The 17402-nt window shown below is 36.6% G+C and overlaps 2 protein-coding genes and 1 long non-coding RNA gene across 5 annotated transcripts; 2 read left to right on the top strand and 1 right to left on the bottom strand.

The window, feature by feature from the left end:
- The first annotated feature begins 196 nt into the window (after nucleotides 1-196).
- On the top strand, nucleotides 197-10476 carry LOC6579004 (ubiquitin-conjugating enzyme E2 W). Of its 3 annotated transcripts, XM_015163415.3 has the most exons (6): nucleotides 1370-1385; nucleotides 7753-8055; nucleotides 9085-9176; nucleotides 9399-9501; nucleotides 9566-9797; nucleotides 9885-10476. In XM_015163415.3, exons 2-6 carry the CDS (start codon nucleotides 7924-7926, stop codon nucleotides 9896-9898), a joined length of 573 nt encoding a protein of 190 aa, XP_015018901.1. In that variant the 5' UTR covers nucleotides 1370-1385; nucleotides 7753-7923; the 3' UTR covers nucleotides 9899-10476. The 3 variants fall into 3 exon arrangements, with proteins under 3 accessions (XP_002004901.1, XP_015018901.1, XP_043867045.1); XM_002004865.4 differs by lacking the exons at nucleotides 1370-1385; nucleotides 7753-8055 and adding an exon at nucleotides 197-478; XM_044011110.1 differs by lacking the exon at nucleotides 1370-1385 and having other exon boundaries at nucleotides 7517-8055.
- A 2142-nt stretch (nucleotides 10477-12618) lies between these two features.
- Nucleotides 12619-13955, top strand: LOC6579003 (aquaporin). The gene is made up of 2 exons (XM_002004864.4): nucleotides 12619-13246; nucleotides 13690-13955. The coding sequence occupies exons 1-2, from the start codon at nucleotides 12734-12736 to the stop codon at nucleotides 13861-13863; spliced, it is 687 nt and encodes a 228-aa protein (XP_002004900.2). The 5' UTR covers nucleotides 12619-12733; the 3' UTR covers nucleotides 13864-13955.
- A 1166-nt stretch (nucleotides 13956-15121) lies between these two features.
- On the bottom strand, nucleotides 15122-16947 carry LOC122757688. The gene is made up of 3 exons (XR_006357802.1): nucleotides 16917-16947; nucleotides 15930-16012; nucleotides 15122-15866 (listed from the first exon to the last, which is right to left on the bottom strand). It is a non-coding gene; the product is annotated as an uncharacterized LOC122757688 (long non-coding RNA).
- Between the last annotated feature and the right edge of the window lie 455 nt (nucleotides 16948-17402).

Below are 17402 nucleotides of genomic sequence, written 5' to 3'. Positions count from 1 at the left end.
CTATTTATTAAATTTAAATATATTTGATTCCATTAATATAATATAAAAATAAAACATCTTCCTACGCAATTAGCAGAAATACAGAAAGCATATTATGAGTTGTTCGACAACAGCTGTGCAAAATCACCTATCGATATAATAGCCGATACAATTTAATACCAACAAAAACCCAAATATCAATAACAACATGCCAGGTATATTTTGATGTGCGTCTCACGTCACAGTTCATAAAGTAGAAAACACTTTGGCTAGACTATTTAAATTTTGATCGACTATAGTTGGCAATGTAACATATATACTACATATACATTTGTAACTCAAAATTGTGCACCACAGGAAAAAGATTGTACAGCATAGCAGGTCAAAGAATAAGCGGTTTGACGTTCCCAGCAAACACTGTGAACAAGTGGAAGCACAACGAACAAAGTGCAACTGCCATCAAACAACTAGGAATATGTCATCGATGTCGCCCAGTGAGGTGAGTGGCTTCTTTGCATTCGGTTTGATCCCATCCCAGCTGTTGTCCAGCAATTGGCAGCTGCTGTGCGTCCAGCAACAACAATGAAAATGCCGTAAATTAAGCGTGTGCAAAAACAGTTGTGCAAATGTTTGTTGTCAGCTGCTGCTGCCGCTCGCAACCGCAACCGAAGCCACTGCCGGTAGCAATTTTCAACATTGTACAGGTTCAACGTCATCTTATCGCTGCGACGACCCTTGCAGAGGCTGTGTCGACATTATCAGCAAGGTTTCACCTGCTCAAGGAGGAAGTCGCTAGCCGCTCGCACATTATATAACAAATTGAATGACGCTTCTTTGTCTCTGCATCCATCAATACTTTCTCCTCTCAATAGCCTTGTGGCTTGCCAAGGTTTCGCTCTGCTGTTTCTCTCATTAGCTGACCTGACCCCCAGCCGGCCAGGCGAAGAGTGAGTGCACATATGAATCGACAGCATCGGTTGTTTATGCAACCAAATTGCAATGTAGTCGCTGCCTCTAACTGTAAATGCACTCCATTTGTTTATAGCGGCGTCCGTGTGTGGCGTTTTTTGTTTACGTCGCGTAAACAAGCCTTGAAACGCCAGCGCCATCTATCGATCCTGTGCTGCTGTGCGGACTGTTCTCAGCTCATTGCTGTCTCCCTTCCTCCTCCTCCTTCTTTCTTAGTACTCAGTGCTCTGCTCTGTCTGCCCTTATATCTAGCGTCTCTGCCGACAAAGTCGCTCACTCAATACGAAAAGCTCGTCGCGTACGCGCACTTCGCCCGCTTTTCGTGTTTCGGATTCGCCGTCCAATTCATTCAGTTCTCGTTGACACGCGAATTCGCACGCGCTGATTTGCATTACACTCGATTCTGTTTCGTTCGGTTTGGTTCCGCTCCGGCAAAGGTTTACACGATTTGCATGCACTGTGCGAAAATCAGCTTTTAATTATCGATTGAATTATCGGTTTTAAACTAGACTAGCTAATTAATCGGCTAGTCCGTTAATTGCCTTGGCACGCGCCAAGACTTTATTTTTGTCCAACTGACTAAGAGATTCCTTTGTTTTTTTTTTTTTTTTTTTCATCTTGACCACACGCATATCTGTTCACACATATTTTTGTTTGCTTAAAATCTGCTTAGTTTCTTGGCACGCTTTCAAAATTAAAAGTTAACAAAATGCACAAGAATTTTTCGGTTGATTTCCACACTTCCACTTTCAAGCGTATATATGTACATATATATAGAAATTACTATACATTTTATAGCTGACCAAAAGCAGTTTTATATAGATATGTATCTACTTGATTATGTGCATATATGTATATATTTAGTATATGTGTAGAGATCCATGAGAACCAGTTTGTTCATATTTGATATGCAAGCTCTGTCACTGCTATATAGGCTGTGCTCAGCATTGATTCCATGTCGCGAGAACTTTTAGCGAACAGGTTCCAAAGTACTCCAAAGGCTGCGTATTCAAATTTCGCTTATTTGTTATTTTTTGTCGATCTTCTGCTGTTCCAATATGCAACACGCAGATAGAACACAAAGGCATTCAATTTTATACAAAAACAAAAAATTATATTAAATACTGAACTTCCTTATAGGCAAGCTGAAACAAAGCCGCGATTAATCATTCTGCCCAATGAAAAATCCATTCAATGATAATTTCTTAAACTTACATATGCCTTTACAAATATATATATATAAATATGTTTATTTTATATATATTTGTTTTAATATATATTAATAATTATAAAGCGACGCACACCTGATTTGATTAAAGAGATAAGCCTATTTATTTGTATTTAATTTATTTCGCCTGCGCAATTTCATTATTGTTAAGCAAACACTTTAATCCGCTTATCTTTTGTCACATGCAACGCGCAGCAAATAGTGAATATCCAGAGCTTATATCGCCGCTCCACTGTACTACTCTACTCTACTGTACTCCTCAGGCGCCATTTATCAAGTGACCGCAAATGAATTGTAATAAATAAAAGCGCATTGTTCGCCAATTGCTGTGATTTTTGCAACGGGCCATGATATCAATTATCATTTATAGCATTAAAACTCAATTGAATTGCCTGTCGCCAGTCACACTTTGCGCTGATTACGGTGCCTCCTCGTGGCTGTTATGATTGCCCCGATCCCAGAAGTAGACTTACATGCATTGCAATTGAGAGCTCGCCTGATTTCCTCATGCACTCAACTAAAATCAAGTAGAGGCTAAAGATTTACATACTAAAATAATTACTGTCATCCCAATGCCTAATGCTAGTTTTGCAATGAGGTTTAGCGCAGCCAACTTAACAGGCTCAGTGCAGATTTTTGTGTGTTTTCAGTTGGGTTTCTGTTAATATTATTAAAATGAAAGACTAGAATCAAGTAACAATCATTAATTTCCCAAAAATCTACCCATTTAATAAAAAATAAATTAATTAAAGCAAAGCAACAAAGATTTAGCAATTGGAAAAAGATTTAGGTATTACATATTCCAACTGCAATATTTAAGAAATTTATATTCATCATCAACTAAACAAATTCTAAGCCTTGCAGCATCCTGATAGACTTAAAGACGAATCGAAGCTGAAAGAAAAAGCCTTTCCAATTGAAACTTCATATTCACATCTAGACATCAATTTTCCATGAAGTCCATCATGTCTCAAGTTTTCTCAAGTTTTAGCTCTACTTTTGACGTTGCCAGATCGCTAAAAGACAAAGTCAAATTGAAGCCGAACTGAATAAGAATCTTCCACACATTTATTTAGAATATGCAAGCATCAATTTAAAGTCTAGACATCAACTTACAACAAAAAGTCTATCGCAGCTACCTGAACAGCTGTTGTTTTGGGTTCTCACATATAATGTAGATCCATAGCTGTAATATCATCTATTTAGCCATTACGGTTATTGCCTTTTCACATGCACACTTCACGTGTTGTCGCTGAGGACACGTTTCCACGCGACTCATGATTAGTTTTCGATTACATTGAAAAGGTTTGTTTTCATTAGCTGCGAATTGAGCACATAAACATGTGGAATCAATGGAGCCAGGCAAGATGAGCTGTCTCAGCTGTTAATCACACGGCACGTACGTGATGTACGCCTTTCTCTCATTGTAAAACTGACTCTCGCTCTGTTGCTCTCTCTGTCTCTCTGTCATCAGGTTTTTGTTGTTGCTTAGGTTATTAATACCCTGCAATAGTCAACGAACAAGAACAATGCAAAATATTAACTAGCAAAACTCTGACGTCGCGAACAAGTGACGTAGCAGAAGCTGTATATATACAGCAATATATATCTCTATATATACATCTCTCTCTCGCTCTCTCTCTATACAATCTATATTAAGTACGTACTTTATTCTTATCGATTGGGAGAAGAGCAAAGCTTTTGGCGAAGGTCGTAATTGTTGATTTAGCAATCGCAAGTTTAAGGTTATGTTGCACGCTTCCGCCTGTCGCATTCAGTCCACACCCCCCGCCTCCCTCCCTCCGTAGCTGCCACGCCCAGCTAGCTGCTATTTTTGCACATTCTGTTGTCGCTTGTAATGCGCTTAAGAGCCGTAGTCTCTTGCAGTCAGGAAATCGTTTTCTATGGCTTTTGGCGCATGCGAATGTTGCATAATGTGGGGCGTGATTCAGTGGCGAAGGTCGCCCTGGGGCCCAAAAATATCGCCAGACTGCTGGGCCAACGCTGCTTAATGGGCCAAGCAAACAGAAAACAGCAAATAGCAAACAGCTAAGAGCAAAGAGCATTCGAAACGTCTGTTAGGCCAACATGACTCACAAAACTGTTACGCTCTCTCTCTCTCTATCTCCTTCTCTTTCACTCTTTATCTATTATGATCCGCTTGGCCTTCACACCAGCCCAGCAGCAGCCGTCGCAAATGCTGCCAGCTCATATCATAGGCCACTGTCCATTGGCCACTCAACGCCCACTTGGTATTTGTGTCGCATCTTTATCAGCTGCTTTTTATCAAGTTTATCAGCCTTTCGCTTCTGCTGCTTCTTTCCATTTTTTGTATATAATTTTTGTTATTGTTTACCCGAAAATTCTTGCGAATATCGCTGACAAAGAAACTGCGTGTTGTTTACCTCTGACTCTGTTTACTCATCTATGCTTTATGCGTTTAACCAAAATCTCGCAATGTTTTCCCAGTTTTTTCCGTTCTCTTAGCTATTTCATCAAAAATTGTTTTTAAATGATTGCGCAAAAAGAGATCCGAAATGAAGTCGAAAAGAAAGTGTGGTTTAGTTAAATGATGAGGGAAATCTGAAGGTAGAAAAGCCAGGCATTAGGTAAAAGCTGAAATGAGGCTAAGAATTAATGAAACTTTCATCTAGATTTCATAGAGATTTAACGTTATTTGTTTACTGAAATAAATACTTCCTACTTCCCTATTATTTATATTACTTTTTTAGCTCAAGTCGGTAGTCGCTACTTTCGTAATCACATTTTCTATTTACTGATCGTTAGTTCCCTATCGTAAGACAAATTAGATAATATTTTAAGGATAACTCCATACTCCTATATTACATTTTATGTCATACCCAGGTCGATACTTCGCCATAGTCATCTTAGGTACTACTTCCAAGGTCTACTCGATAGTCAATACTTCTCTATAATCAGCTTAGGTCCAGTTGATAGTCAATAGTCCATCAAATTCTGTTTCCAGATTGATTTAATGGTGGATACTTTCCTCAAATCAGTTAAGATACTATTTATAAGTCAACTTGATAATCGATACTTCCCTATTATGAGTTTAGAATATATTTACAGATCATAGAACCATAGTCTAGTGTTACCAGATCAGTTTAATCGATAGTTCCCCATGCTTGATCTTTGAACTATAAGCAGTTATCAAACTATTTACAGATCAACTCCATAGTCGGGTACATGCTTACGATTCTTATTCTATTTACAGCCCAATTCGATAGTCAATAAACATAAAAGAAAATCATTTGATTTTTGAATATTTTTCCTAGCAGGGGGCCATTGCCTTTAGGCGCTTGACAACCAGACAGCCAGCTGAGCAGCTAGATGAAAATTAGAATTGAGATGTATATATGTACATATATATATATACATATTTAGTGTGGCAATAAACAATTCTTGACACACATCGCCAATTGAGGAGCGTATATACTACGGCGTACAGTAAAGCCAGCAATGGGAATGAAAGCAAAAAATTAGTTAGACTAACTGTGTCTATTACAAGCCTGAATAACCTGTAGTTCAAGCAGGGCTTAGCTAATGCTATATCGTGTATAATAATATATATATTATATAGATAATTAGTTAAACCTTCAAGTTTAGTTATCTCTTAATAGATTTCAGTTTCATTGAATTTTCGTATTACGTATACTTTAATGAGCTGCGCTAAATAGTTTATTAACGAGCCAGCTGGACGAATATACCCGCACTTTCCTATTACATAATCCATTGGCCATTTAGTAAGTGAGAGTGCGAGAGAGATGGGTAGAGTGCGAGAGAGAGAGGGCGAGCGTGTGTGAGTGAGCTCATGCAATTGATTGATTTGATGATTCTCGCACGTTTGCAATTCGCATTGCAGTTTCAAAATATTTTGCAATTTCATCGAACTGCAATAAATTGGCAATTGACGTCGCTGACTGAAGTTCATTTTATTGGCCCGTTTACGGCCAACAAACTTTGGCTGCGGCTGCGTTTTGGCCTTAATTTTTTTGGTATTGCCAAATATTATTATTATTATTTTTTTCTATTTTTTGCTGCTTTATGGCTCGGCTATAAATGGCACATATTCACACATATATTGTATATATACAGTTTGTATATATTTTTGTACGCAGCACTCTTATCAGCTGCTTATCAGGCAGTCTGAGCGTGCCAATTGACACAAAGTTTGCGCGGATCGAGACGGGGAGTGTGAAGGGCAGGCCAGAGAGCCGAGCCGAGCTCTGCTTGCATTTACAGCGTCTCAGCTCGCTCGCTGATGCTGCACAAATAAATCTTATAAATTGTACACCTATTCAGAGGTGTATATACTAGTAGCCTTATCTCTAAACGAGTTCTCTGTCCGTCCGTCTGTGGTCGCGCATAAAGTGCTCGCTCTGATAGTGCACAAAAAATAAAATAAGATAAAGCTATAAATTGGGAAAGCTTGAATAACTTGAGTTGCAGCGACTAGGGAATGCCCTTAGAGGCTAGACTTTGCTGCGGGAATGCCTCTAATTATAGCCAGAACAGCTCCAAATAATTTTTACTTTAGTCTAAATCAAATTTGTAATTTATTTAAATTTTATTCTAACTAAAAATATATTATTATATATATTTTTATATTTAAATTGTAGTAAATATTAGTTAAAATTTTATACGTATACATTTTTTATTTTTGATCAATTTTCATTTAATTTTGTCGAGCCTTAAAAATATATATGTACAAGAAAAGTACAATTTGTATCGAATTAAATTTTTGTATAAAAAAAAAATTAAATAAATTAGCTTAAAAATATGTCTATTGTTTAAAAAAATCTAGATTAAAAATATTCAGTCAAAAATAATATAAATTTTATAAAATTTGTATATACATTTAGTTTTATGAAATCCTTAATCTTAACTTGTATTAAGGTACGCAAAGTATTTGCTATGTTGCTAAGGATATAAATATAGCTGAACAGCCGTATATATAGCTGATTATGGTGCTATTTATATCTCAATTCTGGACATCGTCCTGTTCAGTATTTATGGCGTCTGGCACTCCCCTGTCTCAGCGTGGTTAGGGTATCAGGAACATGCACTACGCACACTGAGGCACATTGACGTTGACGTTGACGATGACGATGACAAGTTCTGCCGGCAGAGTTGGCGCTGTCGACGCCTCGTCTCGAGCGGCTGGCTGGGGCGGGTCGTCGGGTGGGGTTGGCGCGCTGGGTGGGTTTGTGTTGGGGAGAATCGGGTTGGGCCGAGCGCTATCTGTGCTCGTGTGTGTGTGTGTCTGTATGTGTGTTTTGCTTTTTGAGTAAATTTCTCGATGCTTTTGCCACAGTCAGCGACGAAACGTTGGCGCATTTAGCTGCGATTGTGGCCGTGTCTTTGCGAATTTAGTGCGTTTAGTGAAATTGAAATTGAAAACGTTGGCTAAAATGCGGCTATTGCTGCAGACTGAGTGTGTTTATAAATTGTGCTGGGCCCTGGGCGAACGTAACATAGTTGCCTATTGAAAAAAAAAAAAAGCAACGAGAGAAATAAATCAAACCGAGGCAAGAAATTCATTTTTGAGATTTCAGTCTAAAACACAGCAACATTTCGTGCGGTTCAACGAATTAGTGAAATATTCGTTTTAAATATAAATATAACAAATCATAAAAAATAAAGCTGCAAAGCTTGGAAAGTGTATTTTCTTGCCCGAATAACTGTAATAATCGAGTGTGATCCGTCCGAGTTGCGCGTCCATCGAAATGCTAAAGCTATTCAAGAAATCCAAAGACAAAATTCCCAAATCGGAGATCATCAACGAGCCGAAGGAGCCCCAAAAGCCGGCCGTCTCCAAATGCGGCAAGCCCCTGCTGCTGGACAACTCGCGCTGGGAGGCAAGTAGAAAGAGTAGAGGCTAGACCCAAAGCCAGGCGAACTTTGTGCACTGGCTTGGCCTTGAGGCGCTGTAGACTTATCGGTTATATAGCATCGTATCTAAATGGAATTATGGTCTTACTGTGGGATTTACACTTTCATAAGTTCTATTTTTTATTTTTGCTAATGACAAGTTTAAATTGAAAAGTTTTTTTTTTCGGTGTGTGTGTGTGTGCCAATATAACAGCTGCGCATAATCAAGGGTATTTCTGCATTAGATTATATATATATATATATATATATATATTAATGTATGTATGTATATATCCATTTATATGTATAATTGCTTTCTCAGTTTTATAGTGCATATAGCCAGACCAATTGGCCAAATTGCGTCAGTAGAGTTTTTCCTGGAACACGGGCAGAGAGTCATCGCCTCTGCAATTTTATTCGCATGGGGTATGCGCAGCTGGTTGAGTCAGTTTGCAACATTTGTCCAAGCAATTTAAATTTACCTTGGTCGTGTGATAAAGACAATTAATTTCCTTTGTTCCATTGCATAGAACAGCTGTACTCAAGTCGCTTATATCTTATCAAGCGTTAACTTGCTGATATTTATATATATATTTATGACTGATTATTGTGCAAACAAAATTAGAAAATTAATTTTTGTCGAAGTGCAAAACAACAAAACAATCGAAAGTTTTAAGGCGGCTAAAAAGCATTGCACAAGCCATTTTGTTTTATCTTATCTAAACAGTTATCTATATATACACACACACATATATATATAAATGTACATATAAGTCAGGTAGATTGAATACTTGTAAGCCCAAAGGAAATGTGTAAGCGATAAGGTCTGCATTCCTATATATATATATACCATTTATAAAGGCCAACAGAACACGCGATATAGACAGCATTATGGGGAATTAATGGGTAGGCAGAGCGAGATAGAGAGCGGGCGAAGGGCGACAGGTTGTACTTGCTAAATTGTTGTCAACTTAAGCTCAAAATTAATTTCCCTTTTGGTCTTTTGCTCTTTACAGCGTCGTTTGCATAAAGAACTGATGTCCTTGATCAAGGAGCCGCCGCCAGGTGTGACTGTTGACACCGAAAGCGTACAGCAAAACTTATCAGAGTAAGTCACACACACACACACACACACGCACACAAAATCTCCGAATTCCGCAACTAGGCCAAGTTCAGTTAACAGCAATAAGCAACGAGCATAAACTGGTTAATTAAATTTGGCAATTTAGCGCGTTTTTAACAATGACTCCAATTGTCTTACATAAATATTTCTGCTGACTTTTAACGAGCTATCGTTACTAACAAAAAACGGTTGTTGTCTTAATTATAGATGGAAAATAAATATTAAAGGTTTCGAGGGCACGCTTTACGAGGGCGAGGACTTTCAGCTGCTGTTTAAATTCAATAATAAATATCCCTTTGACTCGCCAGAGGTAAGTGCCACAGTTGTGAATATCTGTGTTAATCTATGTGTAATTATCAAATCTCTGCTCGTAGGTAACATTCATTGGTAGCAATATACCGGTGCATCCGCACGTCTACAGCAATGGTCATATCTGTCTGTCCATCTTGACCGAGGACTGGTCGCCGGCATTGTCGGTGCAATCGGTGTGCCTTAGCATAGCCTCCATGTTGAGCAGCTGCCGCGAGAAGAAGCGACCGCCGGACAACACGCTCTACGTGAAGACATGCAACAAGAATCCCAAAAAGACTAAATGGTGGTATCACGGTGCGTATGCGTGCTCATTGGATACATTGTATTTAGCGCAGCTGTTTAAATAACTCAATCTCTCTCTCTCACTCTCTCTATTTGCAGATGATTCTGTTTAGTTAGCGTTGCGATTTATGACTACTGCCTGCTGCTTGCATTGCGCATACACTACAACAAAAGGAAACGTGAAAAGCAAAACCCAAACTCAACAACAACAACAACAATAACAACATCAACAACAATAACATCAACAACATCACATATATCAACTGAGCTAAGTAAGAAACCAATTTGTTGCCTGCCTGCCTGCTAGCTAGGACATTGCTAATAACAGCAGCAACAAGCACAGCGACAACAACAATTGCAATAGCCAACAACAATAACAACAATCAATAATTAGTCAACAAAAATCAATAATAGTTTATCAAAAATCAACAACCATTTGGAACTGCACTTTCTTTAAGGTCTAGGCACGTTAGGTGTAAATTAGCTGTGACATATTTGAAACACATTGTTACATACAAACATTCATAATAATTACATTCATATACATAGATACATCCAAAACCAAGCAGTGCACTTTGAGAGCAAAACAAAATGAGCCCAAAGAGATGTCGCTGGGCAACAATGAATTAGTCAAATATATATGTAATAATATATATTTATTACGACAAAAAAAAAAAAAAGAAATACCTTACAGCAAACAATCAAGATACACCGACGCGAGCAAGAATTATTACTAAATGTATAATATATATATATACGTATATTTAAATTATTATCTATATCTATATATATATATTATATATATATATAACAAGAAAACAACTGTATAAAATTAAAACAAAGAAACAAGCAAACAGTAATGCTATATATAATTAAATGTTAACATTTTAAATTAGAATGTAAGGCGCAAAATTAACGTCTAAATTAAATTAAATGTTATGAAAACCTTATAAACTAAGCCCATTCTGTAAAAGAAATCAAACGCCCGCCTCACGCCCATCATCGCATCTTCCGCACAGGCTCTGGCAGCTGCTGCCCACATTCCAAGTCAAGCCCAAGCAGCTGTTCGGACTGAGCAGGCCGACTCCATGAGGCGACCAATCCCATCTAATCTATAATTCTTATTTATGTATTTGTATATTATAATTTTGTAATTGTATTTCTAACTGTTGTCGAGAAAAAAAAAGAAAAAGAAAAATCATTTAAAAAATGTAATAATTCATCCAATATTACTTTCTCATTCTCATGCACACATTGTAATCTTTGACCATGTATCATCGCATCGCATCATACGGTAATTCATAAACAATCTACTTATATTTTTGGCAAAGATGTTAACCCAAATGTGGCCAAAATCTCTCATGTGGCACGTTCGCAAACATATTTACCTCTTGCTGTGCAACTAGAATATGTAAATGTGGCGAGCTACTCGCTCACACATACATGATAATTTTATGTGTAAAACTATGTATAAATTCTATTATATAAACTTATATTATGTAAAACGCGTGTCAGTGTATGTCTATGACTATACCTAGCATATATGTATCTACGCCTATAAAAGAATTACTGTTAAAACAAGTATTTAATTAAAAACCCAAGTCTGTAATCACATAATGTTGTTTTGATCGGGTTCGATGACCTTTAAATTGCAATATTAAAGCTTTGCCTCAGTTGCAGATATTTGAATGCAGTGGGTGTTGGCGGTTTGTTGAATAGCTTATCGAGTTTTGGACTCATCTCCAATTCCAATAAATGTTATACTCATTATGGTACTGTAAGCATAAAATATTCACACACACAATCAAAAATAAAGGGAAAAGATGATGAATCCTCGAATACTTCTCTCTAGTTTTCATTTATTTAAATACAAAATTTAATATTATTTATACATTGCCAAAATGAGTGGAGCATCGATAACAATTGGAATACACCCCGATATGTAACCCGCCATTTGAATTTAAATTTAAAATCGATAGTCTCGAACATCTGCAAATTATTGGCGATATCGGCTCATCTCTCAGAAGTTACTCATTTGGCACTGTTAATGGAAGTTGTTGGCGCCAAACGGAAATCAAATTTTACGTTTAGCTTAGACAAAAACCCTTTTCATTCGCGCTCATTTAGACTTGAAATAGAAAATCGAACTTTTTCCATTGTTTTTTATTTTAATTTTGTTATACCCTGAACCCATTGAAAATGGCAAATCAGGGTTTAATGGTTTTGTTAAACGTATGTAACAGGCAGAAGGAGGCGTGGCAGACCCCACAAGAGCGACGAGCTGAGTCGATTTAGCCCTGTCCGTCCGTATGTATGAACGCGTCGATCTCAAAAGATATAAGAGCTAAAGACTTGAAATATCGGGTTTTCTCCCAAAATCGATAACTGCTACCGATATGTTGTTATCGTTAAAAATCTCATCGGAAACTAGTTATGTAATTATATCTCCTACACCTTTAAAGCTACAGTCTCCAAACTTTAAATATAGACTTATATGTATTTTTTACAATTTCGATTTTTGTTTCACACCACCCCCTCGCCCTTACCTTTGTAAAAGGCGTATTTCAAATACTAGAGACAGTGCATCCACAAGAAAATTTATTGAACAATTAATTTCCCATAGTAAGCAGCCACTGCAATGGTCTGTGTGTCGGTGTCTGTGTGTGCGAATAATTATTGAAATATCAGTTGCTCAAAGGGTTCAGGAGATTACGTAGTCGAGCAGTCTCAACTAGAGCTTTCTTACTTGTTTATCGTAATTTGGTCAAAATTATGTCAAGTTGAAGTAGGCCAGTTTTGACTTACGTTCGGGGAAAATGTGAGAGAGCTCAGTTAAATTTATTTGTTCATTGTAGTTGGATCTCGAAAATATTTATTATTTCTATTTTTCGTTTCGCTTTACTTTTGTTTGTTTTTTGTTTTTTTTTTTTTCCGTTCAAATTAAAGTAATGGGAAATTTTGCGTTTGATAAAGAACTGGCCAAAAGGCTATTAGCTGAATTTACTGGAACGGCAATTGTTTTGACACTTGGCTGCTGTTTTGCGAAAGGTGGTGGTGGATATGATACGCGCCACATACAGAGTTCCCTTACCTGGGGCCTGGCCTATTTGACGGCTATCCAGATTTTTGCCATGCTAAGCGGCGCTCATCTGAATCCCGCTGTCAGTGGTACTGCAACAATTGTTGGCATTATGGAGTGGCAAATGATGCTTTGGTATATGCTCGCCCAGCTCCTAGGCGCCATGGCCGGCATTGCGCTGACCTTCGCCGTTCTACAAAGCTCAAAGTCTCTATGTCTATCGGGCACGGATGTCAAATTGCATGTTATGTCCATCGAATTGCTGGCCACATTCTTTCTGCTATTAGCCTATTGTGCTGCTTGGGATACTCGCAGCGAGGGAGCATACGAAACTCTATCGCTTCGCATCGGATTCATATTTACAGGACTATCGTTCGCTACGGTTCGTATTCCAATCATATTCTAATCATACATATTTCCTTTTCGAGACTGTAGCAATACTATATAGTAGCTCGTGCCATCGAAGGACCTTTTGATTCTAGCTTCAGTGATCTTTATACTCTTGTAATTTCATACTCATCCTTATACTCATTTAGTTATGTACTCATATATTCTTTTACTTTTATACTCCCATACTCTCTTAGACTCGATAATCATATACTCTTATAGCCTTATACTCCTATTCTATTATCCTCATTTACCCTTGTAATTGTATATTCGTATACTCTTGCAGTCTTATCCTCTTATATATATATATATATATTATATACAGTTATGCTATTATATTCATACTCCAATATACTCTAATTTTATAAATATTCTGTTATTCGTATGTTCTTATATAAATATTTATACTTATATACAATTTTTTTCAAATATTTATAGTACCCAACTACCGGATGTCATCTCAATTTCTTCCGTACTTTCGCGGCCGCAGTTGTCAACGGCAGTTGGGGAATTATCTGGCCATATTTAGTAGCCCATGCGGCAGCCGCTGCTGCGGCCGGCTGTATCTGGCGCTTCCTATTCGCAGAAGAGGCCCCTGAACCTATGGCCTAAGTAATCGTAAATAGAGCAAATTTATATGTAATTATTTATATATGTACTTTTTTGCACAAATAGTTAAATGTGTTTCAAGTTTTTATTATCAACTCTACTTATTTTATTAGTATTTAGAATAATTGATTATATTTGGAAATATTTGGTAATAGGACAGTGCTCCCAGTAAGCAATACATTTACATATCAAAATAGTGTTTCGATTAATATCGATGCAAAAAATTCAACTTGCTTAGATCAAGTAAATTTAAAGCTTAAATAAACTATAAAAATAGGGATATGTATATATTCAAAACTTTCGATTTTTATCGATAAGCAACTAACCGATAATTTCATTGCAGCAGCATCCAAAAGAACATACTCATATATTATCTTTATATATAGATGTACATATACATATATACATATATATTGATAGATTGATTGCCTAATTATGCATTCGCGTCTGCCACATCTCACATTTACACGATAACCATTTCAAAATTTATCGATTTGGCTGGCGTGGCTGCTGGAGCGGCATTGTGTCGACTCCTTTGATGCTGATCAGGTTACAGGCCGCACGTGGGCGTAATTTTCTCGCAATTAGGATGCGATTACGATAATGTGACCGGCGTCCCAGTCGAAAGGGTAATTGAAGAATGGATAGGTGATGGCGATGGTGTTGAAGTTTATGCTCCAGCTACAGCATCGGCCAGAGCCACAGGCACAGCCACAGCTCCAGTTCCAGCTGCTGTCGTTTGGTTTCTTTGTGTCCAGACCCTTGCCGTGTCGCCACGTGCCATCAGACGCCTTCGCGCTTGCCACTGAGCTGAAGAGGAGGAGGAGGAGCTGAAGGCGAGATGGCGACAGAGATGGAGGATTGACAGTTTCAATTTGCAAGCTTGTTGCCTTTTACGGAACGTCTTGGGGTGTCTGAGGGATTAAGTTTAAGTCTGGGCATGCCAGCTGCTTGGCTGCTTGGCTGCTTGGCTTGTGGTTGGTGCAGGCGCTACGAAACGGAATGGAACGGAGAGCTATGCACAGTGGAACATTTCGAATAATGTGGAAACTGCAAATTTAAGAAATTTAGCTATCAGCTTGTAGCTATCCACTATCCCAGTATAAACAGGGTGTGGAATATTGTTGGAAATAGAGAAGTTGCAAAATTTGTATAAAACTGCGAAAAATTTATGACACTCAAAATATTTAAAAAAAAAAAATGGAAATAAAAAAATTTTAATATTTAATTAAATGATAATTTAAATAATATATCATCCTGTTAAATGTATTCATATTTCTTTTAGTAACGCGAATCTAATAACAAATATAAATATATTTCAATAAACTGCACATTCGCAGGGTGTTATAGTACTTATAACATGTATGAAACCATAAAATTGGCAAGATAATATAGAAGTAGAGTCATTAATTTAGTTGAAAATAATTGACAAATTATTCAGGGTTTTTTACCACTGTGCGTTACACTGAGCATTTCGAACAGAATTTGAATTTGAATTTGAGAAAGTGCAAAATCCTTTGCACTTTGTAGACTGATTGACTTCTTATCCTTGAATGGATTTGAATAGAAATATTTTACATTTAAAGCCCACTCGCAGCAGGGGTTGGCCTGGTTTATAAGCTCTGTGTGTGTGTGTGTGGGTGGGTGGGTGCTAGGTGGGTGGGTGAGTGTTTATATAGCACAAACAAGCGGAAGATAATCAAGATGTAAAACACAATCCGACAAGCAATGCCTCTACTCTCCCCTCCCCTCCTTTCTCCTCTCTCTCACTCTCTCTCTTTCTATCTCTCACAGCTGAAATTCAAAACCAAGCAAAACCCGTTGCAGCATCAAAAGGCAAGCGCTCGGCCAGAGAGAGTGTGGGAAGAGGAAGAGGGAAGAGGGTGGGGATGTTGGTGGTTGGATGTTAAGGAATAGGGCAACGAAGAAGGCGCCACCGGGAGAGAAAAAAATGTGTGTGTGTGTGTGTGAGTGTGAAACGGATTTTCGCAATTTCACTTTGTACTCTGTCGAAAGAGAGAAACTGTTATTAACTTAATGAAGGAGTGTTGCGCATCCCGCAATTTTACCTGACACGTGATGCGAAGCTAACGGAAGCAGCGCAATGGAGAGGGCGAGGCGAGGGAGCCGAATGTCACAGGAAAAGCCAAAGCTGTAACGGAAAAGTTAAAGGCCAAAAGACCAAGGAAACTGCTTATTATAGATTATCGATGGCAAAGAATTTGACTTGAGAGACGAAGTTGAGAAAATATAAAAAAGAAAAAAAAAACTACTACATATATATTTGTTAAGAAGAAAATAGGTCAAAGGTATGATGATGTGTTTAAGAGATGGAATTAAATGGAATATGCTATGTAGAAAATAAAATAAATATTATATTATATATACAACTAGATATAGTATATAACCAAAATAAAAATTATAATATAAACTAAAATGATTCAATTATTATACAAATTTTATCATATACGTACATATATCAACTGTTTAATTATTCTTATTATAATTATTTTAGTTATTCCGTCTCACACATAACGTATCTATAGCACGTAATGCAAAGTCTAAGCATCAATCCATCTGTCAGTCAGTCTATAAATCAGTCAGTCAATCAATCAATAAAGCAGTCAACATTATTGCAGTCACTTAATTATCGAGTTTATTAATCATTCTGTCAGTCAGTCAGTGAGCTAATTAAACAGTCATTCATGCATTAAAACGATCGAATGATTGTCAGTCAATAGAACTAACGGATAACGATTCGGCACTTGAATTTGTACAAAAATAAATAATTAAATATTAAATATTTTTATGGAAAATTTGAATTTTCATTATTTGAATTATTTTGCATGCATAATATGAATTTCATTTTTATTTTTATCATTTAGAAATATTTTTTATGTTATTTTATTTATTATTAAATTTCATTTTTTAATATGGAAACTAAAATTTATATTTGACTAATTTTTCTTAAAATATTTTATTTTTGAAGAACAGTCAAAATTTGACTATACCTTTATTTTTGTTTTAACTTATGAATAATTGTGCATTTTACTTACTTTCTATATTTTCTTTGTAGAGATATTTTTCTGAAAATATTATATGAATTTTAGAATTGCTAAAAATAATTTTAAAATATAAATTATTTTATAATTTTATTTTTAAAAAAGTTAGATTTTTTTGTTATTTTTTAAATAGTTAAAAAAATTTTTTTTTTTATGTTATTGTCTGACTAGCCAATAAGTACAGGTAATTTGGCATTGACATCGTATCAGTTGATTTGTGTATATTTAGCTTTAATTTAAGCAACATAATACACACATCATATAAAATACAATTATTTAAATAACTCTCGTTTAATTATATCCAATTGTGCTCCTCCTATTAACACATTGATAGCTGAAATGTTAATGTCTGGTCGAGCCTAAATTGCTACGCTCAATTTGTACAATTTGTATTCACAGAAAATACATGCAGTACATTCATATGTACATATGTATGTCCATACATACAGACATACATTCATACATAATATTTCTACAATT

Source organism: Drosophila mojavensis, unplaced genomic scaffold (genome assembly GCF_018153725.1).
Source record: "Drosophila mojavensis isolate 15081-1352.22 unplaced genomic scaffold, ASM1815372v1 contig_80, whole genome shotgun sequence".
NCBI lineage: Eukaryota > Metazoa > Arthropoda > Insecta > Diptera > Drosophilidae > Drosophila > Drosophila mojavensis.
This window is presented reverse-complemented; position numbering and strand designations above follow the sequence as displayed.

Coding starts and splice junctions, on each gene's coding strand:
- LOC6579004 (XM_015163415.3), top strand. CDS start 7,924: ATGCTAAAGCTATTCAAGAAATCCAAAGACAAAATTCCCAAATCGGAG. Junction 9,177..9,398: donor GTACAGCAAAACTTATCAGA/GTAAGTCACACA, acceptor TCTTAATTATAG/ATGGAAAATAAATATTAAAG. Junction 9,502..9,565: donor ATCCCTTTGACTCGCCAGAG/GTAAGTGCCACA, acceptor CTCTGCTCGTAG/GTAACATTCATTGGTAGCAA.
- LOC6579003 (XM_002004864.4), top strand. CDS start 12,734: ATGGGAAATTTTGCGTTTGATAAAGAACTGGCCAAAAGGCTATTAGCT. Junction 13,247..13,689: donor CAGGACTATCGTTCGCTACG/GTTCGTATTCCA, acceptor AAATATTTATAG/TACCCAACTACCGGATGTCA.